This window comes from Lithobates pipiens, unplaced genomic scaffold (genome assembly GCF_037356315.1).
Source record: "Lithobates pipiens isolate NorthernLeopardFrog02 unplaced genomic scaffold, aLitPip1_a1.2 Scaffold_6, whole genome shotgun sequence".
NCBI classification, from domain to species: Eukaryota; Metazoa; Chordata; class Amphibia; order Anura; family Ranidae; genus Lithobates; species Lithobates pipiens.
This window is the reverse complement of record NW_027507881.1, coordinates 8,410,504-8,437,922: the sequence shown is the minus strand read 5'-3', so window position 1 is coordinate 8,437,922 and position 27,419 is coordinate 8,410,504. Positions and strand designations below refer to the sequence as shown.

Here is a 27,419-nt window from a genome sequence, read left to right as displayed (position 1 = left end):
GCGGCGACTTCGCTGGCTCCTGTGTCAGGTAAGTGATACATAATGAGCTACTATGCGATGCATAGTAGTCCATTATGCTTTACCTTTGCAGGGAAAAAAAGAGGAAGTAAACCCATCAGGGTTTACTTCCTCTTTAAGAATAAACCCATAGAACCACCAGTAACTTACTGCTCCCAGCTATAATATATTCATTTATGAGCCATGTTTGCTCCCATTGAATCTGTGATCTGTAACGAGCACTATGTGTGCATTTACAAGGCAACATGGTCTGGAAACAATGGGGGTTGATTTCCTAAAACTGGAGAGTGCAAAATGTGGTGCAGCTCCGCATAGAAACCAATCAGCTTCCAGGTTTTATTGTCAAAGCTTATTTGAACAAGATGAAGTCAGAAGCTGATTGGCTACCATGCACAGTTGCACCAGATTCTGAGTGCTCCAGTTTAACTAAATCTCCCCCCAATGTTTCAAGCAACGTTGCTGTTTTCCTATTGTTGCATTAGTATTTTAACAATGATGCAGTTGATAACTATTCACGATAGTTGATAACAGGGATAAGCAATTAGCGGACCTCCAGCTGTTGCAGAACTACAAGTCCCATGAGGCACAGCAAGACTCTGACAGCCCACAAGCATGACACCCAGAGGCAGAGGCATGATGGGACTTGTAGTTTTGCAACAGCTGGAGGTCCGCTAATTGCATATCCCTGGTTTATAAGGAAATCCCCAGCTGCTTCTTATGACTACTTCTGAAAGATCCCCCCAAGCTTCCCCCGTTCCCTTTGATAAGCTACAATGTCAAAACACAGGTATTTGTACTTATTAAACTGCTTTATGGACTCAAGTCTCACCTTTCAGATCTAATGGCAAAACCGAGCACCGCTATATCTGTATGGCAGGGATCTGCAATAAGCGGACCTCCAGCTGATGCAAAACTACAAGTCCCATCATGCCTCTGCCTCTGGGTGTCATGCCTGTGGCTGTCAGAGTCTTCCTATGCCTCATGGGACTTGTAGTTCTGCAACAGCTTGAGGTCCGCTAATTGCATATCCTTGCTGTATGGACTCTCAGTAATACCAGATGTCACCAGTAGGTGGTGTTGCAAGTAAGATCTACATCAGGGGTCTCAAACTTGTGGCCCTCCAGCTGTTGTAGAACTACAAGTCCCATGATGCATTGCAAGGCTCACCGTTACAAGCATGACCCCCACAGGCAGAGGCACGATGGGACTTGTAGTTCTGCAACAGCTGGAGTGCCGCCAGTTTGAGACCCCCTGATCTACATTTTCAGATCTGGCCCTGGGAAAACCAAGGAGCTGTTGCAGGGAGGAACTTCAAAATAAGCCCCCCATTCACACGTCTGTAGGCAATTTTGAGGCTTTTTTTTTTTTTTAGTAATGAAATGCCATACAGAAACTTCTTTGGAGCTGGTTTGTGCATTTTCGTCACCATAGACTTTCGTTATGGGAGAGCCTTTAAAAATGCACCATTTTGCACATTTTGTTTTTAAGTCAGTGGGGCAAAAAACACCCGAAAAAAAAAATATTCAGATTCAGGCCTTAACCTACAGGCACCTAAATGTGAACAGGGACCATTGAAAGTATGGGATTTGGCTTGTTGAGCATTTTAGAGCTTTGAGCTACAAAATGCTCAGATGTATATGGAGGTTTAGACAGAGGATACAAAGGGGCATAAACTAAATATTTTTTTTTTTTTTTGCAATTTTAAAAAATAGAATTGGGAATTTGTTTTACTTTGTATAACTACCTGTTAGCCACAATTAATATTACACCAATTGAATTTTTCCTTTTAGTCTCCTTTGCATACCCCCCCCCCCCCCCCCACACCTGCAGACAGTGTACTCTATATATATATATATATATATATGGATGGAATGAATGAACATGTGTATGTGACCTATAGATGTTTTTAGAGCTTTGTTATATATTTTTGTACAGTAGGAGTGAACAGTAAGTTCATTTTCTCCTTTACAGCAAAGTTTAAGGACAAGGCTGAAATCATGAACAACATGGCCAAGGCCAAGGTAGAGGCAAAAGGACTGAAACTCAAAGGTGAGAAAAGGAGGCTTTCATGTGGTTCTTTATTTTTATTTTTATTTTATTTTTTGACGTTACACATACTGAACATATCTGGGTCACCAGCGAAATGACAGTAGCTTAATAGGGCTTCATTTGGAAAACACCACTAGAGACCCCCCAAAACTTTAAAGCAGCAGTATTGGAGGATTCCACCGGTCTTTTCTCCTGGTCCACTGATTTCCATGGAGGAGAGGTAGTATTCTATGAACTTTGCCCAGGGCAAAGTGATTATCTAGAAGATGGAGCAAGTATTGGAATATTAGAATGGTTACAGCAGTTTTGGAAGATTCCACCAGTCTGTCCTCCTGGTCCATTTGTTCCTATGTAGGAGAGATAGTCTTATATGAGCCATTTTCTGGCCAACTCGATGGTCTTTATAGTAAAAGTATTAACAGAAGGTGGAGCAAGTCTTGGAACACTGGAATGGTTTACAACAGTGACGCCAACCTGGTTGTTCCCATGGAGGAAAAATAGTCTTCTACGAGCTGTGCCCAGGGCAAAGTGATGGTCTATATCAGTGGCCCTTTGCATGCCTTTATCTGGCCCTTGAGAATTCCTCCCACAAATATGAAGTGCTATTCCTCCCACTGATTCCGACAGTGGAGCACTATTATTTCCACTGATATCAACGATGGGGCACTATTCCTATGGGGTACTATTCCTTCCACTTAAACCAATGATGGGGCACTATTCCTCCCTCTGACACCAGCAATGGGGCACTATTCCTTCCACTGATATCAACGATGGGGCACTACTCCTTCCACTGACACCAATGATGGGGCACTATTCCTCCCACTGACACCAATGATGGGGCACTATTCCTTCCACTGACATCAACGATGGGGCACTATTCCTTCCACTGACACCAATGAAAGGGCACTATTCCGTCCACTGATATCAACGATGGGGCACTATTCCTTCCACTGACACCAATGATGGGGCACTATTCCTCCCACTGATGCCAATGATGGGGCACAGACACTATGTAATTTTTTTTTACTCTCACTGACCGAAGTCCGGCCCCCCTAAAATCTTGAAGACTAAAAGACGGTAAATCGGCCCTTTGTTTAAAAGGTTTGGAAACCCCTGGTCTATATAATAAAAGTATTAGCAGAAAGTGAATCAAGTACTGAGATACTAGAATGATTTGCAGAAGTATTGGAGGTTTCCACCAGTCTGTTCTCCTGGTCCACTGATTCCAATGGAGGAGACATAGTCTTCTATGAGCTGTTCTCTGGCCAAATCGATGGTCTTTATATTAGGAGTATTAGCGGAAGGTGGAGCGAGTATTGGAACACTAGAATGTTCTACATCAGTATTGGAGGGTTCCATCAGTCTGTTCTCCTCGCCCATTGAGGAGAGATAGTATTCTATGAGTATTGCACAGGACAAAGTGATTGTCTAGAAAGTGGAGCAAGTATTGGAATATTAGGATGGTTGTAGCAGTACTGGAGGATTCCACCAGTCTGTTCTCCTGATCCAGTGATTCCAATGGAGGTGAGATAGTCTTCTATGAGATATTTTCTGGCCAAAATAAGGGTATTAACAGAAGGTAGAGCAAGAATGGTTTACAGCAGTGACCCCAACTTGGTGGTCCACCTATGCTTCTTCAATACGGGCTAAGCAACCATTGAGGTGATATTTGTTTTCTTTTGTCTCAGCAAGCATCTCATTCCTCTATCAGAAGCAGATCCAGATCATCCAGCCCTATGTCGCAGCGCCATTATGTATTAAGGGGTTAAATATTGTGTTACATTTAACCATAGGTTCATTCATACATTTACCCTTTCAGATATGTGGTCAGTAATTGCAAGGATAAAAACACAACAACACACAAAGAATGTAATAAAAAGATTTACTTAGCTTTGATTAAAGATGTATATCCCCCCCCCCCCAGAGAATATCAGACATCCCATATTCCCGACCCCTTTGCTTCTACAGACCAACATATGAATGCACCACCACATAACCCACTCGCCTATCGTCTTATTTTCCTCACCCCGCACTTATGATTGAGGGCAGCGGAGACGCACCCATCATCTCCCCCCCCTCCCTTTACTCTTTCCTCCCTCCTTACCCCCCCCCCCCATTTTTCTTTGTTTATTGTAAGATAATTATCATTTGATGCTTACTGAGACAAAAGTTACATAGCCAACGGACTCCCATAGGCCGGTTCACACAGCGAGGCGATGCGAGGCGACACGACTCGCCTCGCCTCGCTCCCGCAAGTCGCCCCCGTTCTGTACAATGGAACCGTTCTGAGAGGAGCGACTCGAGTCGCTCCGACTCAGAAAAAAGGTTCCTGTACTACTTCTGGGCGACTTCGGGGGCGACTTGCATTGACTTCTATACAGAAGTCCTCTGCAAGTCGCCGCTGAGGTCCCCGCAGGTCGCGGCGAGGCAAGTCGGAGACGCCTCGCCGCGCCTCGCTGTGTGAACCGAGGACTGTTTGAGCAACTTACACTGTCTGGTTGGATCAATAATAATGTTTGGATCTTTAAAGTTCATATTTGATTTTCACTGTCATACGAGTTACTATATGTGCAACAGGTTCTATGTGCCTTACCATTTGCAACAGATGTTAATCATATGTTTCTACTTGCTGTATTGTCTTTTTACTCAATAAAATGTATTGGAAAAAAAAGAAAGAAAGATGTATACAGATGATACGATACAGGAATAAATACAGCATATTCAATCCAGGGGAGTCACTAGCTCATTTATAAATGAGCTACCTAGATTAGATAGTCAGGCTTCCACCTTAAATTCAACCTCAAAATGCAAACTGGTCTCCCAGTCATATTTATATGGTAGTGAAGACAATAGCTACAACCGATGAAAAGAAAAAGGTCAAAGGTTCCCAACTTCCCATAGCATAATGAAGCAGATGCCTCATGCATTAAACATGTTGTATATAGATATAAGTAATCACTCTTAACTTATTCTTGTAATTCAATAACTAAAGTTATATATGAATATAGACCCATACTACGCCCTACAATGGTAATCTTCCAGATGATGGACAATGGGAAAGTCAAAAATTAAAATGTTGGAGTCCAAATATAATTGACAGAGTTTATTTATGATAGTAAGGCTTTGTGAGCCGAAACAAAGTAGCTTTCTGCTGCATACTGGACTACTTGATTTTTAATAAATAAACTTATGTATGGAGTCCAGTGTTGACTTTTTCAAACACCAAGTGGATGGGACTGGCAGGAGCCGAACTAGGAGACCGACACGTGTTGTATGATGATAACAGCCGGGGTGGGGGGGGTAGAGCTGAGCTCATTTGTTTGGTGAAACGTTCTGGGGCAGTCAAGTTACATTTAGAGAAGCTGAAGAGTTTAAGCTTTACTGCTTCAAAACTACAAGCGGTTGCTGCCATGGCAGGACTGGCATTATCTGGTTTGACCAATTAAGCCACATCTTTCCAAAACATTGAAAACACTAGAGTCAGAGCCTAAAGAAAACAGTATGGTTCGTATCATTGCCAGAAGTCTTATCAGTGGTAATAAAGTGCTAGCAGAGGCATAACTATAAGCTTCAAGGGGCCCCCCCCTGCAAGAAACCATGAAGGCCCCCCCCTGACCCCAGCTGTCGGCCCCTCCCTCTGAGCTTGGGCCCTGTCCCTCTGGGCCCAGGTCCCTTCCCATTGATCCTAGGGCCCTTTACTCCTGTCGTGGGGCCCTTTATTATTGTCCCACAGTGGGCCCCCTTCCTGCTGTCTTAGCCCCTGTACACACGGTCAGAGATTTCGACAACCAAATCCGTCGGATTTTGCCCGTCGGATTTTGTCCGAAACTGTTGCATACACACGGTCGGACTAAGTTGTCGAAAAATCTGATCATTCAGAACGTGATGACGTAATTTCGTTACGATGGGACTACATTCACGCTAGTAGCCAATAGCTTTGATGTAGGAATTTGATCTGAGCATGCGTGGCACTTGTTCTGATCAAAATTCTCTACACATGATCGGAGTATGTCCGATCGAACCAGTTGGTAGGAAAATATTTCCAACAAGTTGGAAAATTGGGTCCGACGGAATCAGTCCGATGCATACCACACACAGTCGGATTATTCGACAACACGGTCCGATAGGACACATTCCGACGGATTCTCCGACCGTGTGTACAAGGGCTAAGGCACTCCCCAACGGTGGCGGAATGCCAGGGCCTGGTTGCGACCAGTGGTGTCAGTAGTTTTTTTTATTATTTTTTACCATTTTATATATATATATATATATATATATATTTTACAAGTTTATTTATTATTATTTATTTAACAATTTTTAGGAGCCCCATTTGGGAGCTTTGGTGAAATATCAGAGATTTAAACAGACCTCTGACATTTCACATTTGAGAGAGAGAAAGGAGATTGAGGACACAACCCTCAATCTCCATCTCTGTAGCCTCAGCTGCACAGAATAAATAGACAGGAATAGCTCTGTACAGAACGTCCCGTTCATTCACAAACCTAAGCATAGTAAACACAGTTTACTATGCTTCAGTTATGAATGGACACAGGAGCGATTGGTACTAATCTCTTACTGTGTTCATTCTGAAAAGGAAAGGATTGGTAAATTACATATTTACTGGCCCTTTCCCAGCTCTCCATCCTATCACATCGACGCAGCAGCCAGCGGGAGAGGGGAGGGGGTAAGCTGAAAGAGCTACTGGGGGGGAGGGGGTGGGCAGGGGAGCACACGGGCCCCAGGGGCAGCTGGAAACAAGTAAAATATATAGGAGGGGCAGCATAAAGAGGAACCGATGCCTTCCATTTTCCTATTGCTGCTGCAAAGAGGAGGGTTCCTCTATATGCTGCCCCTCCTATTCAGGTGTACAAGGGAGCCATATGGCCCTCCTGGAGCATGGGGTCGGGTCACAATTGTGACCCCCGCAACTCCTATAGTTACGCCCCTGAGTGCTAGTGTTCCCATTGTCTTTAGCTTTGTGTTGGCATAGTAGCTGCTGGAATGAATAGCAATTTTCCAAGTAAACGTGTAAGTACATACACTTTGTGTGAATGGAGCAAAAAAAAAACACAAATGTTCTTAGGCTAGCTCTTGTGCTGTTTGAATGGTTTTCATTGATTAAATCAGAAAATACTGCACTTGGACTCTAGATGGCGATAAGTGTCATAGGAAATGACTATCATACATACAAATAGAGTACTTTCTGTTAAATCAATAAAAACATTTGACTAGGACAGGAAATCGTCCAATAACATTTACTTTTTGCACCATTCTCGCAGAATGAATGGATGTGCATTTACTGGGTAAATTGCTGGGCAAACATTGTAAAAATACTACTTTTTTTTATTTATTTTTTTATTTCTTACCACTTATCAGTGTAGTACTGAGATCCTCTTCCCATAAAAATATATTTCTATGTACATGATTATATTCTTTATATGCACAATACAAGTTCTGAATACTGTATATTCTATGTGTTTTTCTAGGAGAGATACATTTAGCAGTAGCAGTTTTTTTTTTACTGGTCTTGTATTGGAATTGCAGGGTAAGAGAACAAATGTGACCAGTGTAGTTCTCCAAATTGGGAGGTATAGTGCCCCATCATTGGTATCGGTGGAAAGAATGGTGCCCCATCTGTCAGTGGAAAGAATGGTGCTTCACCATTGGTATCAGTGGGAGGAATAGTGCCTCATCATTGGTGTCAGTGAAAGGAATAGTGCCCCATCATTGGTGTCAGTGGAAGGAATAGTGCCCAATCATTGGTGTCAGTGGGAGGAATAGTGCCCCATCATTGGTGTCAGTGGGAGGAATAGTGCCCCATCATTGGTATCAGTGGAAGGAATAGTGTCCCATCATTGGTGTCAGTGGAAGGAATAGTGCCCCATCATTGGTATCGGTGGAAGGAATAGTGCCCCATCATTGGTATCGGTGGAAGGAATAGTGCCCCATCATTGGTATCGGTGGAAGGAATAGTGCCCCATTATTGGTGTCAGTGGGAGGAATAGTGCCCCATCATTGGTGTCAGTGGGAGGAATAGTGCCCCATCATTGGTATCAGTGGAAGGAATAGTGCCCCATCACTGGTGTCAGTGGAAGGAATAGTGCCCTATCATTGGTATCGGTGGAAGGAATAGTGCCCCATTATTGGTGTCAGTGGGAGGAATAGTGCCCCATCATTGGTGTCAGTGGGAGGAATAGTGCCCCATCATTTGTGTCAGTGGGAGGAATAGTGCCCCATCATTGGTGTCAGTGGAAGGAATAGTGCCCCATCATTGGTAACAGTGGAAGAAATATAGTGCCATCATTAGTATCAGTGGGAGGAATAGTACCCTATCGTTGGTGTCAGTGGAAAGAATGGTGCTTCATCATTGGTGTCAGTAGGAGTAATAGTGCCCCATTGCTGGTGTCAGGGAAAGCAATAGTACCTACTAGATGGAGCTGACGATCATGGTAAACAAATGTTTCCTTATTATTATAAAAATAGCACAAAGCAGGAAATAACTACAATATGGCCACTAGATGGAGCTGACGATCATAGTAAATAAGTGTTTCCTTATATTCATGAGAAGAGCCTGAATCACTACAATACCACATTATGGCCACTAGATGGAGCCGCTGATCAAAGTAAAGAATTTCCTTTTTACATAAGAACAGCATGAATCAAGAAAATACCACATTATGGCCACCAGATGGAGCTGATGATCATAGTAATCAGCTCCATCTAGTAGCCATAATGCAATATTTTTTTGATTGCAAAAAGTACCCCATTATGGCCACTAGATGGAACTGACAATCATGAAATAATCACAGAGCATAACATTTGTTGCGGCAGGGCAAATACTTGTCTACTTATAAAATAGTAATTATTTTATAAGTAGACTCCCAAGACTCTTAATACCCCTTCTCCTTATATCAGCTATTAGCTCCTTTAAAAAATAATTGCTAAAACCTCATAAATTGTGGCTTGTGCCAACATAGTGGCCAACTACGAGATACTTTAAAGCCTTTAAAGCATTTTTGCATTTAATATCGTACTTACACTGCCTTGAAAAGTATTCATACCCCTTGAAATTTTCAACATTTTGTCATGTTCCGATCAAAAATGCAAATGTATTTTATTGGGATTTTATGTGATAGACCAACACAAAGTGGCGCATAATTGTGAAGTGGAAGGAAAATGATAAATGTTTTTTTTTAAATCTTTTACAAATAAATATATGAAAATCATGGGGGTACATTTGTATGGCGCCCCCCGGAGTCAATACTTTGTAGAACCGCGTTTCTCTGCAATTACAGCTGCAAGTCTTTTTGGGGGTGTCTCTACCAGCTTTGCACATCTAGAGAGGACATTTCTGCCCATTCTTCTTCTCTGCAAAATATCTCAAGCTCTGTCAGATTGGATGGAGAGCGTCTGTGATCAGCAATTTTCAAATCTTGCCACAGATTCTCAATGGGATTGAGGTCTGGACTTTGACTGGGCCATTCTAACACATGAATATGCTTTGATCTAAACCATTCCATTGTAGCTCTGGCTGTATGTTTCGGGTCGTTGTCCTGCTGGAAGGTGAACCTCCGCCCCGGTCTCAAGTCTTTTGCAGACTCTAATAGGTTTTCTTCTAAGATTGCCCTGTATTTGGCTTCATCCATCTTCCGATCAACTCTGACCAGCTTCCCTGTCCCTGCTGAAGAAAACCATCCCCACCACATGATGTTGCCACCACCATGTTTCACAGTGGGGATGGTGTGTTCAGGGTGATGGGCAGTGTTAGTTTTCTGCCACACATAGCATTTTGCTTTTAGCCTAAAATGTTACATTTTGGTTTCATCTGACCAGAGCACCTTCTTCCACATGTTTTTCTGTGTCCCCCACATGGCTTCTCACAAACTGCAAACAGGACTTCTTATGGCTTTATTTCACCAATGTCTTTCTTCTTGTCACTCTTCCATAAAGGGCAGATTTGTGGAGAGACGACTATTAGTTGTCCTGTGGACAGATTCTATCACCTGAGCTGTGGATCTCTGCAGCTCCCCCAGAATTACCATGGACCTCTTGGCTGCTTCTCTGATGAATGCTTTCCTTGCCCGGCTCGGTCAGTTTAGGTGGATGGCCATGTCTTGGTCGGTTTTCAGTTGTGCCATACTATTTCCATTTTCTGATGATGGATTGAACAGAGCTCCGTGAGATATTTTTTTATAATCTAACCCTGCTTTAAACTTCTCTACAACTTTATCCCTGACCTGTCTGGTGTGTTCCTTGGCCTTCATGGTGCTGTTTGTTCACTAAGGTTCTCTAACAAATCTTTGAGGGCTTTACAGAACAGCTGTATTTATACTGAGATTAAATTACACACAGGTGACTTCTAATTAGGTGACTTCTGAAGACAATTGGTTCCACTGGATTTTAGTTAGGGGTATCAGAGTAAAGGGGGCTAAATACAAATGCCCCCCCCCCCCCACACTTTTCACATATTTATTTGTAAAAAAAAAATGAAAACCATTTATCATTTTCCTTCCACTTCACAATTCTGTGCCACTTTGTGTTGGTCTATCGCCTAAAATCCCAATAAAATACATTTACATTTTTGGTTGTAACATGACAAAATGCGGAAAATTTCAAGGGGTATGAATACTTTTTCAAGGCACTGTACATGAAGTCAGCACAGTATTTTGTCAGCCTCCACATTCCCTCATTTTTCCATAGGACAGGGCCTTCCCCTAAAATCCTTACCTTCACCATTCACATTATAATCTCACCATGCAATCTTTGTACATACAATAAAACTATGTAATATGAGAACCTTCAGAAACTATCCAATCAATTGGTATCCAATCAGGAGGTTGTTGGCAGATCTAAAAGAGATTGTACAATCAGATTGTAATGTGTGTGGTGCTGAGCTTTAGTCTGCACTCCTCACCATGACATGATGTTCTTGAAGTAGGCTAAATCTGCAAATACTTTTTTTTGTTACCGGTTGACTAATAGGGTTTCTGGGTATTAACTGTGAGAAGATGTGGAGGTACGGACCCACATGAACTATAAATCAGTAGAAGTGAAGCAGCTCATGGTGTCAGGTGGTAAGTGAGATGTTCTGCCTATTTCTCTGCAGATGGGAAGGAAGAGGGTGAGATCCAAAACACAGTGAATGTTCAGGTGACTCCCCCGACGGGGTCCGAGCCATCCAAGGATGGAGAAGATGATGGAGACAAAGATGACACCAAGGTAAGGGGAGCCTTGTGTCCTACAATATATATATATATACACACACACACACACACATACAGTATGTTATATATATATATATATACACATAATATATATATATATATATATAAATATATATAGATACACACATACATACAGTGTGTGTGTGTGTATATATATATATATATATATATATATATATATATATATATATATATATATATATATATATATATATATAGTGAGAGAGATAGATACACACATACATACAGTGTATATATATATATAACATGTGCAGACTAGAATATTTCGTTTCGTTTTTTCGTTTTCGTCCGTAAATTTTATTTATTTAGTTACTCCCGAAATTCGTTTTTATTTATTTTGTTTTTCGTGCAAAAATTACATTCGTCCGAAAATCCACATGAATTACGGTCGAATCTGTCTTGGAAGGCTTATGGTGTCTGTCGAATGGATAAAGAAGATTCGATGGAGCTGCTAAACTATATAGCCTATAGGCGGAGCATTCGATTGCCGAAATGTACGATTGCAGTGTCGTATAGTTGCGACGATCCTGTCGAATATTATTATAAACGTGCAACGATCCCGTCGAATATTATTATAAACGTGCAACGATCCCGTCGAATATTATTATAAACGTGCAACGATCCCGTCGAATATTATCATTATTTTTTTTTTAATTTACTTCCCCCACCCAATTCCAGTATCGTTTCTCTCTGTCGATTCTGTTCTCTCTATGTCGAATATTTACTCTCTGTCGAAGCTTTTCTATATAATAGGACTAATAGAGGTAAACGAAACTTAGGCACATTCGACCACAGGTTCAATAGACATATGGAGTCACGTCGAATCTCCTATTCTATATCGAACGGTCACTTCGAATCTCCTATTCTATATCGAACTGTTGTAACAACGAAAACGAAAAAAAGCATTTATTTATGTCGGATCTTTCGTTTTTCGGAATCTGCACTTTCGTTATCGTTTGTCAAAACGAAAACGAAAATACCTGAAATTCGGACGAAAATGCATTCGGACGAAAACGAATGCACATGTCATATATATATATACACACACACACACAGACACATACAGTATATATATATATATACATATACACACACACACACAGTATATATATATATATATATATATATATATATATATATATACACACACACACACTACTGTATATTATTATAATCATTCTTCCAATATATTATTATTTTTTCAATATGTTATTCATATTATTATTATTCATATTAATAATAATAATCATATTGCCATTTTTTTTATAGTATTAATATTATCATTATTATTTTATTTAGCATTATATAATTTATTTATTCATGCCTATTTAGTCAATTGACGTAAAGGTCTAATAACTTCTTGCTGCCACGAAACACGTATGTGCGGAGGCAAAAAGGACGAGTTTTCACTTTCAATAGATTTTTATTGAAAAAAAAACGTAAAGATGCAAAACATGGTATATAAGCCCTTGTACACACGGGTCGGACATTTCCGACAGCAAAATCCGTCGGATTTTGTCCGAAACTGGTGTTGCATACACACGGTCGGACAAAGTTCGTCGGAAAATCCGATCGTTCGGAACGCGATGACGCTATTTAGTTACGACGGGACTAGGTTCAGGCTAGTAGCCAATAGTTTTGGTCTAGGAATTTTTTTGATCTGAGCATGCGTGGCACTTTGTCCGATTGGAATTCTCTACAAATAATCGGACAAAGTCCGATCGGATCATGTTGTCGGAAAATTTTTGATATCCAGCTCTCAAACTTTGTTGGTCGGACATTTCCGACGGTAAAAGTCCAATGGAGTACACACCCGGTCGGATTATCCGACAACACGGTCCGATCGGACATTTTCCGTCAGAATGTCCAACCGTGTGTACAAGGGCTTAGAGAACTTTTTGGGTGGCAGAAGATTTCTTTTCTGAGAGCTCGCTCATTGCACGCTCCAGCACAGCGGCCAAGCTGTCACAGACAATATTTTCTAATTCCAATAATATTTTCTTTTTCTTTTTTTTCTTTTTTATATTCACTTTACAATTGTATGTATGTCTATACAATTTTATTGTATAAGACATACATATACACGGTCACATGTTAAAAACATCCTATGCCCCTATCTATACTCAATCCATTTATTCCCCGTACCCCTCTAAACCCTAAAAAAAAAAAAAAAAAATAGAAAAAAAAAAGAAAGAAAAAAGAAAAGGGAAAAACCCCATCCCCCTCTCCCCCTTCCCTACACCTTCATCAATGCCTCCAGTTTCCAGACTCCCTGAACTCTCACCAATTCCCCCATAAATTCCGGAATCTCTCCAGCGAGTCTTCTTCTATGCGGATAGTTTCTTCTATGACTCTTATCATTTCAACCCTTGCAAACCAGTCCTTCAATCTCGGAGCTTCCTGGGACCTCCAGACACTCGGGATCAGGCTTTTAGCCGCATTTAAAAGAAATGAAACTAAAGTATTTTTATATTGAGGGGCCGATTTCCCTGTATCTTGAAATAGGCAACCCCAAGGATTCTTCTGGATCTGCTCTCCTGTGATTTGGAAGGTTGATGCCAAGATTCCCTCCCAATAGGGTTGGATCTTTGTGCATTCCCCCCAGAGGTGCGCAAAAGGTCCCCGGGGCATCGCATCCCCTCCAACAAGTTGGGGGTCCCTCTGCTCCGATCCTGTGTGCCCTCTGGTGGGGGGGGGGGGGGGGTCACATACCATCTCACCAGGAGTTTATAACACATTTCCATTGTCCGTATATCTCCTGAGGTTTAGCACGCCATTCTCAGAATTTTATTCCAATAATATTATGATCATTAATATTATTATAATATATTACATGGTTACAAAGTTACACAAGTCCATCTAGCTCCACCAATAAAAAACAAAAAAAAAACACTACCATACAATCCCATATACCCAATTCTATACCCACAGTTGATCCAGAGGAAGGCGAAAAATCCCAGCAGAGCATGATCCAATTTGCTACAGCAGGGGAAAAAATTCCTTCCTGATCCCCCGAGAGTCAATCAGATTTTCCCCGGATCAACTTTACCTATAAATATCAGTACTCAGTTATATTATGTACATTTAGGAAAGAATCCAGGCCAATTCTCCCATTTCTCTAAGCCCTTGTACACACGGTCGGAGATTCCGACGGAAAATGTCAGATCGAACCCTGTTGTCGGATAATCCGACAGTGTGTGGGCTCCATCGGACTGTTTCCGTTGAAATATCCGACCGACAAAGTTTTAGAGCTGGGCTATAAAATTTTCCGACAACATGATCTGACCGGACTTTGTCTGGTCGTTTGTAGAGAATTCCGATCGGACAAAGTGCCACGCATGCTCAGATCAAATTCCTAGACCAAAGCTATTGGCTACTAGCCTGAACGTAGTTCCCGTCCTAACGAAATAATGTCATCACGTTATGTACAATCGGCTTCCGACAACTTTGTCCGACCGTGTGTATGCAACATCAGTTTTGGACAAAATCCGACTGATTTTTTTGTCGGAATGTCCGACCCGTGTGTACAAGGGCTAAGACCAGTATCAGCCTTCCTTGATGACTTCTCTGCCTGGCTACCCTACTTTCTCTCTTCTGAAATCCCCACAATTATTCTCGGTGACTTTAACATCCCTGTTAACATTAACACTACTATTACTTCTAAACTTCTCAAACTAACCTCATCGATTGGCCTGAAGCAACTGATAAAGGCTCCTACTTATTCCAACGGCAACGCCCTTGACCTTGTCTTCTCCTATCTGTGCAACCTTTCCAACAATCCTCTCCCACTCTCTGATCACCACCGTATTCGTTTTGCTCTCTCCCTATCTTCCACCTCCTCTCCCTCCAACCACCTAACAGTTACACGTAGAAACCTTCGCCACCTCAACCCTTCTCTTCTCTACTCTGCTACTGATCACCTCTATGACACTATAATCTCACCCCTTTCATGCCCCAACCTAGCCACTTTCATCTACAACAGCTCACTGTCTTCCTCCCTAGGCAAGCTTGCCCCCCTCACTACACGCAGAATTAGGCCCCGACTGCTACAATCCTGGCAAACAGACGACACCAGAAGTCTCAGAAAACGTATCCGCGATCTTGAGTGTCTGTGGCATAAGACTAAGTTCCAGGGAGACTTCACACAATATAAATCTGCCCTCCTAAAATGCTATTCCTGCCTCCACACTGCCAAGCAGACCTACTTTATAACACTCATTACCAGGGCTGGTGCAAGGATTTTTGACACCTTAGGCAAAACCTAAAATTTTGCCCCCCCCCCCCCGATTGGCTCCACCCCCGACCCCACCCCTTTCCCCCCTGCCCATGTAAACCCCACCTTTTTAATGAAATGTCCATCAAATGCAGCCCACCAGCACCCATCAAATGCAGCCTACTAGCACCCATCAATGAATGTTTGCTTGCGTCCATTCATTCAGGAGTCAGGACACAGACACTGTCCTCTGACGCTGACACTATGTGCGAACGGAGCGGCGGCTGCCTGCTGATGCTGAGACTTGGTTGCTTGCTGCAGAGAGAAGAGAGTAGGAACACCAGTGGCCGGGCGCCCTAGGCAGCAAGGCCCCCTAGTTTGCCTAGTGGTAGCACCGGCCTTGCTCGTTACCACCTTCTCATCCAATCCACGTCAACTCATCTCTACCTTCAACACTCTACTCCAGGGGTCTCAAACTGGTGGCCCTCTAGCTGTTGTGAAACTACAAGTCCCATCATGCCTCTGCCTGCTGGAGTAATGCTTGTAACCGTCAGCCTTGCAATGCCTCATGGGACTTGTAGTTTCGCAACAGCTGGAGGGCCGCAAGTTTGAGACCCTTGCTCTACTCTGTCCTCCACTGCCTCCACCCACCAACTCACTCACTCACTGCCCAGGAGATCGCCAATTACTTCAAAAATAAGATTGATACAATTCATGAGGAGATCTCCAACATGCAGAAACCTCCCCCACACAACACCCCATGTCCACAGATAGAATCATTACTTCCCTCATTTAACCCTGCTAGTATTAACCTCCCTGGCGGTAATCCCAAGTCTGGCTCAGGCTGGAATTTCAGTACCATAAGCGGTAACCCCGAGCCAGACTCGGGATCGCATTGCAGGATACAGGGAGAGTTACTTACCTTGTCCCCTGGATCCAGCGATGTCCCCCCGCTGTGTGTGCAAGCTGTCCTCCGCTCGATTCACACAGTGCCCGAGTGTCACTGAGCTCCGTCCCTGCAACGTTATGACGCACGGGAGCGGAGATCGGCGCCAAATTCAAAAAAGTTAAAATACACAATACACATACAGTACTGTAATCTTACAGATAATAGTAAAAAAAATGACACACCCCCTTTGTCCCTAGTAGTCTGTCCAGTGCCCTGCATGCACTTTTATATTATAAATACAGTTTTTTTCTGCCTGGAATTTGGAGATTGTCCATGGCAACCAAAAAGTGTCCCTTTATGTCAAAAGTGATTTTTACTAGAAAACAGCGATAATAAATTAGAATCACTTGCACAATTGAGCGATAGCGATTTGTGGGGAGATCCGTCATCAAACACTAAAGCTAATGACAGCGACAATTCTGCAAATGAGCAAATTTCAGTGTTTTTGGATTTGATTGCATTATTGAATAATTTTTATTATTATTTGTAATCATTATTTATAGCTATTTATTATATTAGAAACGTTATCATAACCGGGATGTCTACTATACTCTGGTTTGAACAGATTTAAGAGAGTTATTCCTAAGAATTGCAGGACTACAATATAAAACGCCAAATTTCCATGCAAAATAATTGTACCGCTTTCAGCACCTAAAACCAGAAATAATCGTACCGCCAGGGAGGGTAATGAGGTTACTAAACTTTTATCTAACACTCATCTATCCACCTTCCCCCTGGATCCTGCTCCCTCGCAAATGCTACGCTCACCCTCTGACTCACATTTTCAACCTCTCCCTCTCTTGTGGCATCTTCCTAAAACATGCGATAGTCACCCCCGTACTTGAAAAGCCCTCACTGGATTCCACCAATCTTAACAACCTACGCCCCATCTCCTTACTCGCCTTCTCCACCAAACTTCTTGAAAGACTGGTCTACAACCGACTGAGCGACCATCTGACCAAGAACATACTTCTTGATCCCCTTTAGTCCGGATTTCGCCCTCAACACTCCATGGATACTGCTCTCCTTAAGCCGCGTACACACGGGCGGACTGTATGGCCTACTTAGTCCGTCATACAATCCGATGGACAGTCCGTCCTACTTTCGAATGAACGGACTTGACCACACACGGATGCACAAACAGTCCGTCAAAAGCTTGCGCGATGACGTGTACAGCACGTACGACGGGACTAGAAATAGGAAGTCCAATACACAGCAATGCAACCTTCCGCCGTGTAAATCCTTTCTGAGCATGCGCCATTCTTAGTCCGTCGAACTAGCCTACTGACGAGCGGATTGTCCGCTGAAACCAAAGTACGACTGACAGAATTTCGAAAAATCCGAAATACTTAGTACGCCAGACTGCACGCTGAAAAAGTCCGCTGAAGCCCACACACGAGCGGACTGTCCGCTGAAATGTGTTTCGACGGACTAAGTAGGCCATACAGTCCGCCCGTGTGTACGCGGCATTAAACTCTCAAATGACCCACTAACGGCTAAAACCAGTGGACACTATTCTGTACTACTTCTCCTGGATCTCTCTGCTGCCTTTGACACAGTGGACAATCCCCTCCTCCTCAATAAACTCCACTCCTTTGGTCTCCCTGACTGTACTCTTCGCTGGTTCTCATCCTACCTATCCCACCGCTTCAATGTCACTTACAACTCTACTTTCTCCTCTCTTCTACCTTTTTCCGTTGGGGTCCCCCATGGTTCTGTTCTTGGACCTCTCCCTTTCTCAATCTACACCTCCTCCCTGGGTCAGTTGATTGCCTCCCACGGCTTTCAATATCGGATCTATGCTGATGACACCCAAATCTATCCCTCCACCCCCCAGCTCTCTCCATCTGTCTCCTCACGCATCACCAACTTACTATCAGACATATCAGCCCGGATGTCACATCACGTACCCAAACTCAACCTCATCCAAAACCGAGCTCATGATATTTCCTCCCTCAGGTGCCGCTTCCCCTGATTTCTCTGTCAATATCAACAACTCAAGTACCAAGTTGTCCGCCCACGCCAAGGTTCTAGGTGTAATCCTGGACTCTGAACTAACCTTTCGGCCCCACGTCCAATCGCTTTACAAAATTTGCTGTCTCAATCCCCGCAACATCTCCAAGATATGCCCCTTCCTAACCAATGTCACCACAAAGCTTCTAATCCACTCCCTGGTCATCTCCCGCCTCGAATACTGCAACTTCCTCCTCATTGGCTTACCTCTAAATAGGCTATCCCCACTTTAGTCCATCGTGAACGTTGCTGCCAGGCTCTACCACCTCACAAACAGCTCAGCGTCTGCAATACCGCTCTGCCAATCCCTCCATTGGCTGCCACTCAACCAACAAATTAAATTCAAGATACTAACTATAACTTACAAAGCCATCCACAACCTGGCCCCCAGCTACATCTCTAACCTAGTCTCAAAATACCAACCTAATTGTTCTCTTCGCTCCTCTCAAGACCTCCTGCTCTCAAACTCCCTTGTCACCTCATCCCATGCTCACCTTCAGGACTTTATCCACTTTCAGACCATCCCTGAAAACTCATCTCTTCAGAGAAGCCTATCTGGCCCCCCACCTAACAACTGTACATTTATCTTCTCCATCAGCACATCACCCACAGTTATTACTCCTTGTATCTCTTGACCTTCCCTTTTAGAGTGTAAGCTCCAAGGAGCAGGGCCCTCTGATTCCTACTGTATTAAAGTGTATTGTATTTGTATTGTCTACCCTCAAGTTGTAAAGCGCTGTGTAAACTGTTGGCGCTATATAAATCCTGTATAATAATAATAACAATAATATTACAATATATTATAATATTATTATCATTATTATCATTAGTGCTATTACAATATTATAATTAATAATATTAAAATATGCTGTTATTATGCAGTTATTAATATTATTACCATTATTGTTATTATCATTATTATTTTATCTAATATTTAATTTATTTATTCATGCCTATTTAGTACATTGAATTTAGGGCCTATTAACCACCTGCCATGAAACGCGTATGTGCGGAGGCAAAGAGGATGAATTTTAATGCCCACATGCTGCACTTTCACATCCATGGGTGGCAGAGGTGCTCATTAGTGCTCCCAACACTGTGACCGAGCTGTCAAAGACAGCCCCCAGTCTCTAGTAATGATTAGGAGCCAATGGGACTGGCTCCTGATAATGTGACCACTGTGACAGTCAATCACAGCAGTCACATGATCAGGCAGACTGTAAAGTCGTAAATTCAAAAATTTGGAAATTTGGGAAAATACGAAAATCTGAAATAACTAATAATAACTATTACGAACTATTAAATTATAGAATAATAAAAACAGTGTAGCGCTTCAATAATAGTAAGTGTAATCAACACAAATTATAAAAATAATAATCACACAAAACTGAATGCCTGAAAGTAAAAGTCCAACATAAGGCACTCATTCGACTATGTTGATGGCATGGGAGTAGCCAAACCGTCACATGGAACGAAAGTGGTGTACTGGACGAATATATTCATGCAGGTAAACTTGATTGGAAACATCAGTGAGTAGTAGATAAATACTTCTTACCGGAACAGTTGGACTCACACAGTCATATGACGGCTGAGTCTGTAAGGCTTGGGGTCACAGTCAAGGACCAAGGAGTGTGAGGAGAGAGGTCAGTTGAGCTAGTGGAGGGGCTCCAGGCGATTGTAGGCTCAAAGATGGATCCTTTCAGATGGAACATCAAAAGGTCGAAGTAGTCAAGCTCAAACGCAGCCCGTTGGACCAATACTCCAGCCTCCCCCGAGTGGGGAGGGGGGTGTTTGTAAAGTTTTAAACCAAAACCATGGAGAGAAGGGAAAAGAAAAAAAGGCTCCACATGGTGCGGGTCAAACGATATAAAAACGTTGGTTTATTTGAAGTCAAAAGGTAATAAATGACTTAGTGATCACATAAACAAACAAAATGAACTTAAAAGCAATGTGGGGTACCAACAGGTCGCCCGACGCGTTTCGACAAATGTGTCTTCAACTGGGGCATGTTGAAGACTAGATGGAGTCTGCCCCGTCTGTAAGGGGCCTAACAAGAGAAATAATGCAACAAGAGGAACAGTAGAAATGGCTACTATGTTGTATTTACTAATTCCTTCTAGCATTCTATAAAATTGTTACACTGTATCTCTTGTTACAAGGACTAATATGTACTGTATTTCTTGTGCTCATCAGCTCCATCTAGTGGCAATAATGTAGTACTACTACCCATAATAAAAAGACCATCCAAAGTGGAACTTCCACTTTAATTCATCTATGCAGCTGTGCTTGATGTGTTTTTCAGGCATGTTTTTCAGTGCATTTTGCGTTTTTAAACCGTTTTATTAATGCAATTTTGCATGCAGTTTTCAGGCATTTTGCAGTTTAAGTTTTTTTTGTTGTTGTTTTTTAAACGCACAGTAAAACACACTGTATATAGTTGGTTGCTGAAAGCTGAATTGTAAAACAAAATAAAAAATTTGCCGGCAAATTGTTTCTTTTTTCTTACATTCAGCTTTAAGCTGACAGCTGAGGACTCATCGGTTGTTAAAGACGTGGCTGCCGGCTTCCCGGCCCCCTGCGTAGCAATCCGCTATATACAGTGGTAAAATAAGAACCGCAAAACACATAAAAAAAAATCACATCAAAAATGCACCACTTGCATTTCTGGTGCAGCTCCATTGAAGTCTATTACATGCAAAACGCAAACAGCAGTGGGAAAAAAGTCCCCGACCTTTTCCAAAAAAAGCACAACGCTGCAAAACGCACAGATATGAACTAGTACCATAGGAAACCATGTTAAATGGACTGTAGCGCTTTTCTGCAAACTGTAACACACACTAAAAAACACATAGATGTGAACGTAGGGGAAGTACTTCTTACCCCCTGAAATCCCACATCTGCCATGTCATTTTTTTTTTTAGTGGGGGGCAGTGGCGGCTGGTGAAGTTTTTGGATGGGGGGGCGCCAGACCCCGCCCATCATGACCCCGCCCGTCATTTTGGCCCCTCCCACTTCTCATAAAACACGCCCCTTATGTAACCTGAAAAAAAAAATTGGCGTGGGTTCCCCCCTCCGAGGGCATACCAGGCCCTTAGGTCTGGTATGGATTCCAAGGGGAACCCCCTACGCCGTTTTTTCCCCCCAGATCCACACCAGACCCTTATCCGAGCACGCTACCCGGCCGGCCAGGAAAGGGGGTGGGGACGAGCGGGCGCCCCCCCCCTCCTGAGCCGTACCAGGCTGCGTGCCCTCAACATGGGGGGGTGCCTTGGGGGAGGGGGGCGTGCGGCCCCCCCACCCCAAAGCACCTTGTCCCCATGTTGATGAGGACAAGGGCCTCTTCCCGACAACCCTGGCCGTTGGTTGTCGGGGTCTGCGGGCGGGGGGCTTATCGGAATCCGGGAGCCCCCTTTAATAAGGGGGCCCCGGATACCGGCCCCCCACCCTATGTGAATGAGTATGGGGTACAATGTACCCCTACCCATTCACCTGTGGAAAAAAAAGTACAAAAAAAACACAACACAGGGTTAAAATATTTTATTGCACAGCTCCGGGGGTCTTCCGTCTTCGGGGGTCTTTTCGCCGGACTCCTCCGCTATCTTCTTGTAGCTCTTTTGCTAGCGGAGGAGCCCGGCTTTCTTCCTCGCCGCTGGCCTCTTCTTCCGACTTCGGGGGTCTTGTCCCCCTCTTCGGTTCTTCTCCGCGCCTTCTTATAGCTCTTTTACAGGCGGTGGCCCGGTCTTCTATCGCCGCCGCCGCCGCCCGTTCTTCTTCTTCTCCTTCTTCTCCAGGAGATGTTGCCTCGACGATCTCCCTGGCCGGAATGCCAGGGACGCGCTGCGCTGCCACTTATATAGGGACAATGGGGCGGTGTCACATGGGTTGATGTCACATGGGTTGGTCACATGGGTTGATGTCACATGGCGACTGTGACATCAACCCATGTGACCAACCCATGTGACATCAACCCATGTGACACCGCCCCATTGTCCCTATATAAGTGGCAGCGCAGCGCGTCCCTGGCATTCCGGCCAGGGAGATCGTCGAGGCAACATCTCCTGGAGAAGAAGGAGAAGAAGAAGAAGAAGAAGAAGAAGAAGAACGGGCGGCGGCGGCGATAGAAGACCGGGCCACCGACTGTAAAAGAGCTATAAGAAGGCGCGGTGGCCCGGCAGAAGAACCGAAGAGGGGGACAAGACCCCCGAAGTCGGAAGAAGAGGCCGGCGGCGAGGAAGAAAGCCGGGCTCCTCCGCTAGCAAAAGAGCTACAAGAAGATAGCGGAGGAGTCCGGCGAGAAGACCCCCGAAGACGGAAGACCCCCGGAGCTGTGCAATAAAATATTTTAACCCTGTGTTGTGTTTTTTTTTGTACTTTTTTTCACAGGTGAATGGGTAGGGGTACATTGTACCCCATACTCATTCACATAGGGTGGGGGGGCCGGTATCCGGGGCCCCCTTATTAAAGGGGGCTCCCGGATTCCGATAAGCCCCCCGCCCGCAGACCCCAACAACCAACGGCCAGGGTTGTCGGGAAGAGGCCCTTGTCCTCATCAACATGGGGACAAGGCACCCCCCCATGTTGAGGGCACGCGGCCTGGTACGGCTCAGGAGGGGGGGGCCGCCCGCTCGTCCCCACCCCCTTTCCTGGCCGGCCGGGTAGCGTGCTCGGATAAGGGTCTGGTGTGGATCTGGGGGGACCCCCACACCGTTTTTTCGGCGTAGGGGGTTCCCCTTGGAATCCATACCAGACCTAAGGGCCTGGTATGCTCTCGGAGGGGGAACCCACGTCAAATTTTTTTTCAGAAATTTGGCATGGAGTTCCCCCTTCAGAGCTCATTCTCTGATTGGCCACGGCAAAAGTCGCCTGACCTGAGGAAACCTTTCTGGCTGTGAAAGCTTTTTGCATTCATTCAGCTAAATGCATGAACATTCTCAACAAAGTAGAAACTAGAAAGCCTTTATGCGGTGACTCACCTGTCTCACTGTCTGGCAGCTCCGCTCGGGCTAAGGAACGGAGCTGCCGACGTCACTTCCGGGTTTTGTGAAGCAGCCAAAAGCCGGAAGGGACTGCCTGTCTAAGAATGACAATGCTCCCGCCCGTAGAATCACAGTGATTTTACGGGCGGAAGCTAGTCGGCGTTCTGCAGTGCGCCGGAAGGCGGGTTTTTAACCCGCAAATGAAGCGCCATGGATGCAATCTTGTGATTGCATCGACGTGGCGCTTCTCATAGTGCACTGTGACCGGCGCCACAGTACACTATGTCAAATTGTTAAATGACATTTTTTTTTTTTTTTAATGTCTTAAAGGGCCCTTTTTTTTTTTTTTTTTAACTTTTTTTTTTTTTTACACCTACGGAGAGGGGGGGCGGCGCCCGGGCGCCCCCTATGGGTGGGCCGCCACTGGTGGGGGGGGGGGTACCTAGTTTTGACAGGTACCCAGCTCCCACTTCTGCTCCTGGACTACTCCTCTCCCCCTAGGTGGCCCCTCCCTCCCTGCAACCTTCTGGGGCACATCGCAGGTCCCAGAAGATTGCACGGCCATTCAGGATGCGCAGCGCGACTCGGGCATGCGCAGTGTGCACCCGGCTGTGAAGACACAAGCTGTCACAGCAGGGCACCCAAAATAGTAACACCAGCACCACGGACAGGCAGAGGAGAGGGGCGAGGGTTTCCGGCGCCCGCTGGACGGGGAAAGTGTCTGTTTATTAAAAGTCAGCAGATACACTTTTTGTAGCCGCTGACTTTTAATAAACACAGAACCGGGTGGACTTCCACTTTCGTTTAGAAGCGAAAACAATCTAAAGGACATTTGTTTTTGCCAAAATCTCACAGAACGAATGTATATACAGGTTTGCTGGATGAAAATGTCTTCGATTTTGTTTTATTTTATTTTTTTATAAATACACCAAGAAGTCAATTCTAAACTCGGTCCGGCCTCTGTGACTGAAGCTCTGTACTGGTTATTTTTTATAGTTCTTTTTTGTGGATTGGCGTCCAAAACTGGAATGCAATTTAAAGGTGAGACATGGTTATATCTTGAATCAGGTAGAATACCCTTAGTACATTTTGGTTAGTTTGATGGTAAAACGCTGGGCATTGACACACTTTGAAAGATGCACTGTATTACCAAAAGTATTGGGACACCTGCCTTGTGGAAGAATGGTCAAACATTCCACAGGAGAGGCGGCCCCCATACGCCCACAATGGATGGGCCGCCTCTGCTTTGTAACCCATGTGGGCAAAAACAGTCCTTCACAGAGGCATATAGATAGTTGCCCCCCTCCCCCCTGATGTCTAAGGCAGCTGTAGACAGAAGCTGGGTCCCGGGAGGCTCTGGATGCTGTAAGGGCCCCTTGTACGGCCCTATGTATGACCAGAATAGCATTAGGCCGATGTGCGGAAAGTCGCCCCTTCTAATACAACGTTTGCTTCCACAGAAGAGCGCAGCAGACGCCCCCGATGGAGGAGGATCCGGGAGCAGTGGTGATGACAGTGATGACGAAGATGACAGTGATGAGGATGACAGCGATGATGATGATGATGATGATGAGGATGATGAAGAGGCAGATGAACCGTTATCTTTAGAGTGGCCAGATACCAAAAGAAAGCAAATAACCTACCTCTTCCTCCTGCCTATTGTGTTCCCTCTGTGGCTCACCGTGCCCGATGTTAGAAGCCCGGTAAGAAATTTCCAATGGCTGAATCTATCAATCCAGATCAGGGGACTCAATTTCATTGCAGGCCGCACCAGCATTATGGTTGCCCTCAAAGGACCAGGTGTAGCTGTAAGAGTAGAGATCCAGTGCCCCCCATTCTCCAGATGTCAAGAGTCCTCCATCCTTCTATACTTCACAGCGCACCCTCCTTAGCTTGTGCTGCTGCTGGGAAGAAGCTGGGGGTGGAGCTGGGAAGTAGAAAATAGAAAGTGCAGGGTCTGGAGGAGGACCAGAGGTGGGAAGGAGTCAGCTAATGCTGAAACCATGAGATGTGAAAATGAGGGGGTAGATCTGTAGGAGGAGTTCTGTCCTGCTCTTTGCTGCCAATTGCTGAGATTGGGGGGGGGGGGGGCACATATGAGCCTCTCTGTGGCTGCACGGAGGAGCACAGGATCTGGAGGTGAAGTTCTGTCCTCCTCTCAGTGGGTGCCGCAGCTGCAGGAGAGGTGCAAAGGCCCGATTAAATGGCTAAGCAGCCTGGATTCACCCCATGAGCCTTGTGTTTGACACATCTGCATCTAGATATATATATATATATTTGAGTTTTATAGAACATTTGTTTAGCTCATTACATGAAATTAAGGTTAATAATAGAACTAAGATTACAAAATCTTCAGTTTTACTCAAATTAGTTGATGCAAAAATGAATACACCCCACAACAAAAACAACTCCATCTAGTATTTTGTATGACCTCCATGATTTGGAAGGACAGCACCAAGTCATCTAGCGGGACTGCGACATTGGGGCGGACAAATCTGACACTAAGTGACACTTTTTGGGGACCAGTGACACCAATACGGTGATCATGATCAGTGCTAAAAAAAATAAAAAAAATAAAATAAAAAAAGAATGCACTGTCACTGTAAAAATGACACTGACAGGGAAGGGTTTAACACGAGGGGCGATCAAGGGGTTAAGTGTGCTCCTAGGGAGGTTTTTTCCTAACTGTGGGAGGGAGGGGATGCACTGGAGGAAAAGAGAGATCCGTCTTTCAGCTTAGCTGAAACCCAAGATCTCTCTTATACTCCCTGATCGGCATGTCCTGGCATCCATAGCCATGACCGCCGGGCCAGCCGATTGGCTCCCACTGTGTCCAATCACAGCGGGGGTGGCACGCATGCCCCCTTGATCGCATGCATATAATCATATACCTGTATGTGATTTTGCACAACCAGGCCGCCCTGCCCCAGTATACAACCATCATCATGTGGGGTCAGCGCAATACCCATCATGGGGGGGGGTCAGCGCAATACCCATCATCATGGGGGGGGGGTCAGCGCAATATCCATCATTATGGGGGGGTCAGCGCAATACCCATCATCATGGGGGGAGGTCAGCACAATACCCATCATCATGGGAGGTCAGTGCAATACCCATCATCATGGGGGGGGGGGGGTCAGTGCAATACCCATCATCATGGAGGGTCAGCGCAATAGCCATCATCATGGGGGGGGGTCAGCACAGTACCCATCATCATGGGGGGGGGGGGGTCAGCGCAATACCCATCATCATGGGGGGGTCAGCACAATACCCATCATCATGGGGGAGTCAGCGCAATACCCATCATCATGGGGGAGTCAGCGCAATACCCAACATCATGGGAGGTCAGTGCAATACCCATCATGGGAGGTCAGTGCAATACCCATCATCATGGAGGGTCAGCGCAATACCCATCATCATGGAGGGTCAGCGCAATACCCATCATCATGGGAGGTCAGCGCAATATCCATCATCATGGGAGGTCAGGGCAATACCTATCATAATGGGAGGTCAGTGCAATATCCATCATCATGGGGGGGTCAGCGCAATACCTATCATAATGGGAGGTCAGTGCAATATCCATCATCATGGGAAGTCAGCGCAATACCCATCATCATGGGAGGTCAGGGCAATACCTATCATAATGGGAGGTCAGTGCAATACCCATCATCATGGGGGGGGGGGTCAGCGCAATACCCAACATCATGATGCGCAGGGCTTGTGATCCCGACGTTCTCTTTCTGTTCTGTGTTTACAGGGGAATGTAGCAATGTTACAATGATGTCATCTCCGACAACTTCACAGAATAATTTATAAATAAAAACAAAACATGTCTCATTTTTATTTTTTAGAAATCAAGGAATTATTTTGGCTTCACATTTTTGGCCTCTATTATGTGGATCGCTATCTTCTCATATCTCATGGTGTGGTGGGCACATCAGGTGAGTATAGCCCAT

At 44.5% G+C, this 27,419-nt stretch overlaps 1 protein-coding gene across 2 annotated transcripts in view; it reads left to right on the top strand.

The window, feature by feature from the left end:
• The window catches only part of LOC143958215 (sodium/potassium/calcium exchanger 1-like), a 152,486-nt gene that overhangs the window by 110,124 nt on the left and 14,943 nt on the right, over positions 1–27,419 (top strand). Inside the window, exons 5-8 of one of the 2 annotated variants that reach the window (XM_077467703.1) lie at positions 1,990–2,067; positions 11,174–11,286; positions 24,924–25,166; positions 27,315–27,404. In XM_077467703.1, the coding sequence (XP_077323829.1) occupies positions 1,990–2,067; positions 11,174–11,286; positions 24,924–25,166; positions 27,315–27,404 (524 nt within the window). The remainder of the gene's footprint in view (positions 1–1,989; positions 2,068–11,173; positions 11,287–24,923; positions 25,167–27,314; positions 27,405–27,419) is intronic. The other variant, XM_077467704.1, reaches the window with a different exon arrangement.